Source organism: Mustela nivalis (genome assembly GCF_964662115.1).
Source record: "Mustela nivalis genome assembly, chromosome: 11".
NCBI classification, from domain to species: Eukaryota; Metazoa; Chordata; class Mammalia; order Carnivora; family Mustelidae; genus Mustela; species Mustela nivalis.
Genome location: NC_139030.1, coordinates 100150058 through 100162261, shown reverse-complemented (window position 1 = coordinate 100162261; position 12204 = coordinate 100150058). Strand labels below are relative to the sequence as shown.

At 36.7% G+C, this 12204-nt stretch overlaps 1 protein-coding gene across 1 annotated transcript in view; it reads left to right on the top strand.

Annotated features, from left to right (window-relative positions):
- Positions 1-12204, top strand: part of FAM117B (family with sequence similarity 117 member B) — a 72773-nt gene that overhangs the window by 44659 nt on the left and 15910 nt on the right. Inside the window, exons 3-4 of the mRNA XM_082688870.1 lie at positions 2242-2334; positions 3809-3922. Coding sequence (XP_082544996.1) covers positions 2242-2334; positions 3809-3922 — 207 coding nt within the window. The remainder of the gene's footprint in view (positions 1-2241; positions 2335-3808; positions 3923-12204) is intronic.

The following is a 12204-nucleotide window of genomic DNA, read 5'->3' as shown; positions in this document are numbered from 1 at the left end:
TTGTTACTATTTACTAATTATTAGTAAGTCACAGACACTCTCTTTTCAAATACTTAAACATATATATGAAAAAGGACTTAAATAAAAATTACCAAAGTGATTACCAAATCCAGGAGATTTAACATTGATACGGTGCTTTTAAGTTTCCTCAGTTATATTCTCTGTAGTATTTTCTCCTGTAAGCCAGGATCCGGTCAAGAAGCGACACAGCATTTGGATGTTATGTTTTTTTAATATCTTTTAATCTGAAACAGTTCCTTAGCTTTTCTTTGTCTTTTCTGACCTGGTTTTTTTTTTAAGAGAATAAGCCAGTATTTTTGTTGAGTATTGTCAACTTGAGTGGTTTTTGTTTTTGTTTTTTTCCACAATTAATTCAAGTTACTACATTTTTGGCAGGAATACTATATATGTGATGTGTATTATTCTTTTACAACCTTGTTTTTTATTTAAGGACATTACTCTATCCATATAGAAAGATTCTCTCCTAAAAGGCCTGCCCTCCACTCCTATCCGCATATAGAGAGGTATTGTTTTGAACAGGCCATATATTCATCCTTACACTACAAAACAAAATTTAAGAGGTACAGAAGTATATACAGTGAAGGAAGGATCTTCCTCCCATGAGGCGGCCACTGTTAATGTTACTTATGTTACCATGTATATCCTTGCAGAGATATTTTACATAGTGTATATTCCTTCTAGTGGCACTGGTTAACGGAAGTTGCTATGCACACTGTGAGGAGCCTTGAGTTTTTCACTTAACAATCTCACAGAGATTATTGTGAATTTCCTTATTCATTTTTTATACCTGAATAAGTATTCTTTTGTTAAGACACACCATTATTTATTTAACAAATCCTTTGTTTACATTCTAATCTTTTACTTGTAAAAATAGTGCTACTGGGAATAATAGGCTATATCATTTTGTTCACGAAGATAGATATTTTGTACATCTGCATGATAAATTACAAAAGAAGGTGAGTCAACAGTATATGCATTTGTAACATTGACAGCAGTTGCTTAGTCCTCCTTCTGTAAAGGCTGTACTAATTTGCAATTCACCAGCAATACAGGAAAATACTTATCAGATTGCCCAGTCTCAGTGGTTTTAACTTGGTTCTTACGGGTGAGATTGAGCATATTTTCACATACTAAGAACTCATTTGTATTTTTTTTCTCCTAATACAATGTGTTTGAATTCTGGATTTTGTAGAACCACTAAGGATTTACCATTTGTGAGGCTATACTTTTGCAGATACCTAAATCAAGTCCAGACATTGTATAGATGTTAAGATTATGAACTCCAGAGTCTTAGATTTTTATCTTGGCTTTGCCACTTCTCAGCTGTGAGACATTAGGCAACTTACCAGACCTCCTTATCTGCAGAACCTGTAGAGCTTCTTATATATATTCAATCAGATAATAGGGGGAAGACCTTTCACTATACTTCTACGAAGCAAAGTGCCTAGCACATAATAAGATCACAGGAATGTTAGCTATTATTAGTATGCTCAACAAATGCTATACTTATGTAAAAATAATAACTAAGCATTTATTAATAATAGAAATGAAGGAAATAGGCAAAAATATTATAATTAAAATAAGTGCTGCTAGAAGAATTTTGGGTTATTGTGCTATTTTAAATAACCTAGTCCTTAATTTTCTTTAATGGGAATGCATTGTATAATAGAAAAGTGTATACTTTTTAAAGAAATGAAACGTTTTCAGGTTTATTAAGATAAAATTGACATACACAGCACTGTTTAAGTTTTTGTACAGTATGACTTGGAATACACATATTATGAAATGATTGTCACAGTGAGTTTAGTTAACATCCATTACCTCATATAGGTTAAAAAAATTTTTTTTTTTCTTCTGATGAGAACTTTTAGGATCTACTCTTCTGGCAGTTTTCAAGTATACCATATAGCGGTATGAAGTATAGTCATCTTACTATACATTACATCTCCAGTACTTATTTATCTTATAACTGGAGGTTTGTACCTTGAGATCACCTTCATCCACCTCCCCCTTGTGCCTCTGATAAGCACAAATCTGTTTCCTTTTTCTCTGAGTTTGTTTTTTAGATTCCACATGTAAGATCAAATGGTATTTGTCTTTCTCTGCCTGACTTATTTGATGGAACATAATGCCCTTCAGGTCCATCCATCCTGTTGCAAATATGGTATACATTTATTGTTAAATGGTTAACTTACCCCTTCCCTCTTTTTCCCATTATAGACAGAGAGTGCATGGGCCGAAGAATACTCTGAAAAGAAGAAAGGGTCTCACAAGCGATCAGCGTCGTGGGGCAGTACAGATCAACTTAAAGAGGTCAGGAAAATGGGTCCAAGAACTGGATGTGGAAGTTTGATCCCTTCCTTGGCTAGTTCCTTGAAGTTGTAGACAATAAGGATTTGTCACTTTCCATTGTTTTGTTTTGTGTTGTTTTTGTTTTTATTTTTTTGGTTGTTTTGTTTACTTGAAAAATAATGAAAATAGTTATTACATTGATTGAAGATTTGAATGAGGGAAGTGTACACATTACTTATCAGCTTATCTTTTTCTTTCTCCTTTTGTTTTATTAAACCAGAGTCCATACCTGTTTTGTTTTTGTTTTTAAGATTTTTTAAATTTATTTATTTGAGAGAGAGCACAAGTGGGGTGAGGGGCAGAGAGAGAAGCAGACTCCCCACCAAGCAGAGAGTCCAATGCAGGACTCGATCCCAGGAGCCTGGGATCATGAACTGAGCAGAAGACAGATGCTTAACCAACTAAGCCACCCAGGCCCCCCCAGAGTCCGTACCTGTTAACATAACCTAAGCATCAGAGATGTAAAATTGTAATGATACAACAGATTCACATTTATTATTTCTGTATATAATGGTAGTATTTTCGAAATTCAGTAACCCAGTACAACCAAGTTGATTGTGGCCCTATGCTGATTACCATTTTCTGTGCTTAAAATTATGATGTTTCTACTTTACATAATAGAGAACTAAAGATTTACTCATGGAGTAATATAGAATATTGATTGTAATTATATTTGTTATGTAAAGATTGTGTCTGTGAATGCATTTCATGGCTTGAATTGATTTTTAAATACTGTTAAATTTTTGGAGCTATTGAAGACTAGGTGTTTAAAGAAATCTAAATAAAATCACTCATTTTTAGGACAGTGAGAATAATTTTCATTATTTTTAAATTCTTTCTGAAAGTTACAATGTTATTCTAAATGCTGAAAACTTCATTGGTTTAGTACTGGGAGGCTCAAAGGCTCTGAACAGTGTTGGAACATAATTTTTATTTCTCTTCAAAAGAAAGATACACATATATGCACACATAATGGGTGTGTATATGTATATATATAAATTTCATGCAGTAAATCAGATTTTGTGACAGGGTTTTATTTTTTTCTATTTTGTGTGTGTGTGTGTGTGTGTGTGAGAGAGAGAGAGAGAGAGAGAGAGACAGGGTTTTATTTTTTTATTATTATTATTTTTAATGATTTTATTTATTTATTTGAGAGAGAGAGAGCATGAGAGGAGAGAGGTCAACGGGAGAAGCAGACTTCCTGGGAATTTCCCCTGAGCAAGGAGTCTGATGCGGGACTCGATCCCAGGACTCCAGGATCATGACCTGAGCCGAAGGCAGTCGCCACCCAGGCGCCCCGAGAGACAGGGTTTTAAAAGAAAAGATTTATTAAGGGATAATTTTACTGATTCTTATTAAGGAAGGATATGTTTTATGTAGCTTGGAAAACTCTGATGCACTTTTTTAATTTACTTTTTATTCTTCTCCTTTTCAGATTGCAAAATTACGCCAGCAGTTGCAGAGAAGTAAACACAGCAGTCGACATCATCGAGATAAAGAAAGACAGTCTCCATTCCATGGCAACCATGCAGCTATTAACCAGTGTCAGGTAAGAGCACAAATACTGCAAAATCCAAACAAGGGATTTGTTGTTTTCCTGCAGATATGTTATTTTATAGGTAACTCTTCTGGACAGAAATTTGAAACAGTGATTAAATACTGAATCAGCCTTAATAAAAAAAAAAAACAAACCTAGAATACTAAGTTGATAAGTGATACTTTCCTTTAGTGTTCTGTGATTTGACTTTTAGAGGGCATAGCTAATCACATATTTTGATTTCATATTTGTGTCTTTATCAGTTCAGTATACTGAGGCAGACTAATAGAGAAAGAGAAGCATTGGCTATAGAATTGGACCCGGGATGAACAACCTGTTCTAAGTCTCCATTTCCTCATCTGAAGATTGAGGATAATAATGATACATCTCATAGAATCTTTTAGTAGGGGAGAACCTTTAACTGCTTTGATTCCTGTAGAGAACCTGCTGAACGGCTCTCGATGGCTCCTCCAGGGAGCATTTCTCTTTAACCGGATTGAGATCATATGGCATCCTTGTCAAAAAGAGCAAGAAAAAGTTTGCCCACCCTTTTTATAGGGTGATAGCTTCTGATAGCCAAGTATATGTGGATTTTTTTTCAAGAGAAAGTAGAAGTGTATGTTTTTTTGAATTAATTTCGCCCCTAAATGTTGATACATGGGTCAAATTCAACTTCATAAATTTATAGTTTGGTTGTAGTTTCTAACAGCTTTTTTCCATTTATAAGGTATTTTAATTATTAAATGTGAGTACACAGTAATACATTTAAATACCTTAAAAAAACTGCATTTATGTTTGGAGAAGTAGAAAATACAAAATTGAAAAAATTAAAAAATGAAAAATTTAAATAGACTAATAACTGTCAAAATTGGAATACTAACTCAAAACCAAACTCTTACTTTCAAAAGGCTATAGACTCAGGTGGCTTTATAGGTGAATTTGCCAACCTCTACTCCCTCTAATTTATCCATTAATAATTTGTATGTATTTCTGAGAGATAAGGCCACCTTTTATCTCCAAACTCATATTTTTATCCTCAGGTAGAATAAGGGTTAAAATTGAACTTTATTGAATTACGTGATATGTTTTAGGAGTTAGTAAGTTTCTGAAGTGATTTTTTTTAAGTTGCATTAAAATTAGCAATTAAAGTAGTAAAATTAACCAAAATTTGTCTCTTCCCTCTTAAAAGTTGAATAACATTATTGGCATTTGCACAGATTTTATGTTTAACTCTGAAACATCTCTTCCCAGAGAAGGTAAGGACTAGAAAATAGAGTAACTTGAAAAGTAAATTTATGTAACTTGAGTTTTGTACACTTGACGCGGCAAACATCTTGAGTTTTTTGAGCACTCATCGCCAGCCAGAGATGAGTACATGAGCGTCACGATAGCTGTGCCGTGGTGGTTGTGTGTCATTGAAACTTTCAGACTGTGGAACATGATTCTGTGAAGTGAACAGCTTTGGTTTTTAGTTGGTTCTCTCTCTAGTGGAGAAAAGTACCACTTGGAGATTGTATACTTTTTGAGGTCATTCCTCCATCCGTGCAACATTTATTAAATATCTACGATATAGCTCATACTAGTACTCATTGGGGATGCAGATAAATTACCACCCCCCCACCAAGTCTCAGATAGCTGAAAGTAAAAAATTACTACCCCGTGTCATGAATGTGTTGGTAGTGTTTGGGAGAGTTGACACTGTTACAGAAGGGGTATTAATTATCCTTGGACTGGCTCTGGAGCCATCTATAAAGGCTTTTCGGAGCAATTCGTGTCTAAGCAGATTCCTGCAAGCTGACTGAGCTAGTCTTCTAGAGGTGGAAGAAATCATGGCTCCAGGTAGGAGTACTAGTAAGAGATTAGGCCAGAGAGTTAAATAGCAGCCACACCTGAAAGCCTTAATGTCTCATTTATTAAGAAGTTTGGACTTCATCTTAGAAGCATCAAAAAACTACTTTTTTAAATGCAGCAGATTCATTTTAATAGTGGTTATTGTCAGTTCAGAGTAGAGAATAAATTTGGAGGAGGACAAGATTAGAGGCAGGAAAACCATTTATAGGTTTATAGGGGCACCTGGGTTTATAGGGGCACCTGGGTGGCTCAGTCAGTTAAGGGTCTGCCTTCGGCTCAGGTCATGATCTTAGGGTCCTGGGATCGAGCCCCACATTGGGGCTCAGCAGGGAGCCCGATTCTTCTTCTCCCTCTACAGGTCCCCCTTGCTTGTGCTCGCTCTCTCTCTCTTTCTGACACACAAACAAACATAAATAAATAAAATATTTTTTTTTAAAGAGAATAGGGTTTATAATCCAAGTACGAAATGACAGTGGCCTAAAATAAGCTAGGAGCTATGGTGCTAGAGAGAATGGCCAAATCTGAGTGGTATTTAGAAAGCAGTAATTAATAGTTGAAGTCTGTTAAGTGCTTACAATATGGCAAACACTACTCCGCTTTTGTATGTATTATTAGCGTTTAATCCTCATTTTGGGGGTGGGGCTTGTTACTGTCCTTGTCTTACAGACAAGGTAATTAAGGCCCAGAGAATTAAGGAATCTTGCTTTAGGTCATATGAGACAAAGCTCATATTCTAACCCAGGCATTTTGACTTCAGAATCTGAGTTTTTTAAATGTGTGTGAGGTGATGATCAGAGGAGAGTGGTGGAGAGATAGGAGTAAAAGGGTAATGCCAACTCTAGCCTTTAAACTACGAGTTAAGGGGAGCCTGGGTGGCTCAGTGGGTTAAGCCTCTGCCTTCTGCTCGGGTCATGATCTCAGGGTCCTGGGATCGAGTCCCACATCAGGCTCTCTGCTCGGCAGGGAGCCTGCTTCCCCCTCTCTCTCTGCCTGCCTCTCTACCTATTTGTGATCTCTCTCTCTCTCTGTCAAATAAATAAAATCTTAAAAAAAAAAATACGAGTTAAGGGGTGCCTGGGTGGCTGGGTTGGTTAAGCAACTGCCTTCATCTCAGGTCATGATCCTGGAGTCCTAGGATCGAGCCCCACATCGGGCTGCCTGCTCAGTGGAGAGGCTGCTTCTCCCTTTGACCCTCTCCCCTCTCATGCTCTTTCTCTCACTCTCATTCTCTCTCAAATAAATAAAATCTTTAAAAAATAAAATATGAGTTAAAAAAAAATACATCCATCTACCTTACACTGTGTACAAAAGTAACTTAAAATGGCCCAAAGACCTAAATGTAAGAGCTGATACTAAAAGCTCTTAGATGAAAACATAGGCTCAAATGTGGGGTTGGATTAGGCTGTGGTTTGTTAGGTGTGACACCAAAAGTGCAAAACAAAGGAGATATATTGGATTTTATCAAAATTAAAAACTTTTGTGCTTCAAAAGACACTTTACCAAAAAAGTAAAAATATAACTGACAAATTAAAAGATATTTGCAGATCATGTTATTTGATAAAGCACTTGTATTTAGAATATATACAGAATTCTTGTGGCTAGTAATAAAAAGATAACCCAATTTTAAGATGAGCAAAGGATCTAAATGGGGAGTTCTCCAAAGAAGATACACAACTAGCCACTAAGCACCTGAAAAAGTGCCATCATTCCTTGTTCGGTAGGGAAATGCAATTAAGAATTCCAGTGGGGGGGATTGCCTGGGGGGGCTCAGTCATTAAGCCTCTGCCTTGGGCTCAGGTCTTGATCCGAAAGTCCCAGAATCAAGTCCTGTATGAGGCTCCCCCTCAGCGGGGGGTCTGCTTCTCCCTCTTCCCCTCCTCCCAGCTTGTGCTCTCTCTCGTTATCTCTCTCTCAAATAAATAAATAAAATCTTTAAAATAAACAGGGGTGCCTGGGTGGCTCAGTTGTTAAGTGTCTGTCTTCAGCTCAGGTCTTAATCCTAGAGTCCTGGGATCAAGCCCCACAACTGGCTCTCTACTCGATGGGAGGCCTGCTTCTCTCTCTCCCACTCCCACTGCTTGTGTTCCCTCTCTTGCTGTCTCTCTATCAAATGAATAAAATCTTGAAAAAAAATAAATCTTAAAAAAAAAAGACTTGTACACAAATGTTCATAACAGCAAGGCTCATAAAATTTGGAAACAACCCAGATATTTATCAACCAGTGAATGGATAAATAAAATATAGTGTATCCATCAATGGAATATTATCCAGTCATAAAAAGGGAGTACTGAGGCATGCAATAGCATGGGGGAACCTTGAGAACATTACACTAATTGAAAGAACTAGACACTAAAGAACACATATGATTCACCTTAAATGTCCAGAATAGGCAGACCTAAAGAGACACATTATAGATTGGTGATTGCCTGTTGCTGGGAGGCTCGGGTGGAAATGGAGTGACTGCTGATGGGTAAGGGATTTTTTTTTAGTGTGCTTCTAAAATTAATTATAATGGTTGCAAAATTCTTCAATAATCATTAAAACAGTTTTACACTTTAAATGGGTGAATGATATGGTATTGTGAGTTATATTTCAGTAAGCTCTTACCAAAAATATCTGCCAACCAGCATTAAAAACAAATACATAAAATGCAATATATTTGTCTAGAAATAATAGATGAGATGGTAGAAACCAAAAAATAAACTGGAGGGGCACCTGGGTGGCTCAGTGGCTTAAAGCCTCTGCCTTCGGCTCAGGTCATGATCTCAGGGTCCTGAGATCAAGCCCCGCATTGGGGCTCTTTGAGGTAGGACCTAATATAAAAGAAATAATGAACCAGTTGGGTTCTCACTAGGCTTTTCTACAAATTTCATATTGAACTTACTTTTTTTTAAGCTTTTTTTTTTTTTTTTTTTTTTTGAGCCTTTTTTCTTTTTTTTAAAGTAATCTCTGAACCCAACATGGGGCTCGAACTCATAACTGCAAGAGTGGTATGTTCTACTCATGGGGCGCCTGGGTGGCTCAGTGGGTTAAAACCTCTGCCTTCGGCTCTGGTCATGATCCCAGGGTCCTGGAATTGAGCCCCGCATCAGGCTCTCTGCTCAGCGGTAAGCCTGTTTCTCTTCCTCTCTCTCTCTCTCTGCCTGCATCTCTGCCTACTTGTGATCTCTGTCTGTCAAATAAATAAGTAAAATCTTTAAAAAAAAAAAAAAAAAAGAGTTGTATGTTCTACTGATGGAATCAGCTGGGCACCCCCAGCTTTTATTACTAAAAGTATTTATATGCTTATCACAGAAATTTTAGAAACAAAATATACCAAATAGAAAAATTTTATCTCAATAAAGTTATTTTTTTAAAAATCAAATAGAAAAAAAACATCCAGAGTCTCATCCTCTAAAGACATCATCTTTTTTCTTTGCATTTTTGTTGCAATCATACCATATTTTATTCTTTATATATTTTTTAACATTCTGTGGAGCATCTCCCAAATTTCGGCCATTTAGTTGGGGTCCAGTATCTCTGTGCTTAAAGCTTTTTCTGTATTTTACTTTTCTAGGGATAGATTTTCTATTATTTGGTTAAGAAATTTGAATATTTGGGGGAAGGGATCTTTGATTTTTCTCTTGATGGACTTTCCAGGTTATTAAAATGTTTTGTTTGTATTTCATGTTATGTGGATTACTTTTACTGAGGAAATTCCTTTAGTGTTCCTTAGTGTTTTGCAACAATCAAGGATCAATATTGCTGTTCTCATAGTAGTATACTCTACAACCACTAGTTAACAAAACGTCTTTTTCTTGGGCTCATGCTGGTTTTATTACAGTTAGAAAAGAATTCTCACATACTTTTTTGAGTGGTTCTTTCCTTGGAAATTGAGGGGGAAAATCATTTGTATGAGGAATAAATGCTGCCAGCTTCTTCGAAGAGAATCTTTCCTATTTCATTGGTTTCCAAAATTGATGAAGCCTTCAGATGCTTAAAATGTCATATTTTTAGGGAGTATTTCAAGAAATACTCTCATTTAGAAAATACAGCCAACACATTTCAAAATTGTTTAGGGATTAGAATCAGATGTTAGTAACAGAGGAGTGTAGACGCAAGCATCTTCACACCCCATAAACTAATGTAGAGGTGAGAATTAAAATATCATGGAGGTGTTTTCTGGCCGTTTGTTAGAGCGTCAAGCAAGAAAGCCCTCCCATTGGATTTTCTTACTTTCATACGGGCTGGGGACACTATAGTTTTGCAGCAGCCTAGGTGGGTTTGAGGGCAAAGGGATAGTGAGGTAGAAAAGGAAAAAAAACGTATTGACACCTGAGGAATGAAGGGCATTGTACCTTCAATATGAAAATTGCTGCTCTGCACTGGAATCTTCAAATGCCAGTCCAAGAAGTGATTGCTATTCTTCAATTCTTAAAGATTTTACCACTTAGAAATCAAAAGAGTAGCTACTTGGGATATGTCCTTTATTAAACAGTATAGCTGCAGCGTAGAGGAACAAAGCGGGGTGCCGGATGAGAACAGTGACTGCTGGAGGCCAGGACCAGAGTAAGGGGGACAGGGCAGGAGGGATCAGGGCCACACAGAAGACCCGGTTCAAAACCCGTAAGAGACGAAGGCTTTTTTTTTCCGATGTGTTCTGATTTTTTTTTCTTCTTCTTTTACCACTCCAGACAGTTTTTCCCTCCCTTTTGTTATGTTGGGCTCAGATTTGGTACATTCTGGCACACATTTCTCTCCTAGATCTCTGCTGAATTGCTGACTAGATCTTTTTCTATACTACTTTCCTCTTAAAGCACATTTTTCTTCCTTCAAAAATTTAACTGTATTTCTTTTCCCTATTCAGCTACTGCTTCAGTGGGTTTTCTTCCTATCTTTCCTCTCTCTCTGTTATACACAGTCTCACCTCCACACTTTGAAACAGGTATTTAAGTTGTAGATTGATCTTAGAAGATTTGGGATTGGCCAAACCTTTTGGTGGTCTTTTCTTTCTTTGTTGGCTCTCAGCTTTTAGACAGAATTTGATCTTGTTCTGTTTTTCAAGATTTTATTTATTTATTTGAGCGAGAAAGAGAGAAAATGAGTTGGGGGGAGCAGAGGGAGAGGGACAAGCAGACTCCCCCGGAGCAGGGATCCTGACATGGGGCCCCAGCCCAGGACCCTGAAATCATGACCTGAGCCAAAGCAAATGCTTAAAACCCACTAAGCCAGCCAGCTGCCCCAGGCAGAATTTGATCTTTAAACTGTAATATATATAGACATATGGAGAACATAAGTAGAAAAATAAAACTTTAAATGGTGATTCATCTAATTTAAACCTTTAATTGATTGGAAGATACTCTGATTTGAAGAGAAAGAAACAAAAGTTGAGAAAATAGGAGATCCTTATTCTTGATGTTTCCAAAGGATAGATCTTAGGAGAGGAGAGATTTTACCTCCGTACAATGAAGAGCTTTTAATCTTTCAGTGCTGTCTGAAGATGATTTCTCAGTTAAAGATAACTCACTTATATTTGCATATACTGACTTATATTTAGAAATACAAATTTTATTACAGAAACCTATATAGATATGGGAAAAATAAATTACACACACATGCACATAAAATTCCCTAGGCATCCTTGAAATGAAGTGTGAAAGTTTAATAATTTTTTTTTTTTTTAAGATAATTTAGAGTATGGTTTATGTGAGGAATGAAATCAGAGGCCTATTACCTTCTACTTCTGGAACAGTCATAGTGTGTTTAATGAAGAAAGTCTCTCCCAGGCAGCTTGAGTGTATTACTTGTCTTCAAATCATATAAGTAGTTAGAGTAATTACAGTTGAACCTTTGCTTCATTTACCTAAAATGCTGTGTTGACCTTAAGGAGGTGGCAGTTGTCTTTCTTTTCCTTCTTTTTTTTTTTGCTTTGCTTTAAACAAACTAAACTGTTGATAAATACTTGCTGCTCTTTGGATTCTATTTGAGAAGAACTTCTTACCGGCTGTGTAGGGCGTGACTTCTCAGCTACCTTGACAAGCAGTAACCATGTGTACAGTCGGTTACGATACTGGCAATTTCTGTGTAGGTGCATTTCCCAACATAACAGCCAGAAAACTTAGGCTTCCTGTTACTAAGGTATTTATGATTCTAAAATCCAAGAAGGTCAGCATTTTGCAAAAGACCTTGTCAGAGCATCCTTCCCTTCTAGTCTCCTTTTTCATTTCTGTAACTTAGCAGTTATAAACCAAATGCATATCTGAAAATGCCATCCAGTGCAAGCTATTATTTTTGTGACATTGAGAAAAGAAAATTAAGCTTAGAGTTGAGTATCTTTCAGTTAAAAGGAAAAAAACCCCGTATTTATTAAATATGTACTAACTCCTGAGATCTTTGTCTCTGCCGGTGCTCTGCTCTGCCATTATTTCCGGACACAGGAAGAGCCCAGGCAGAGGGAGGACGAG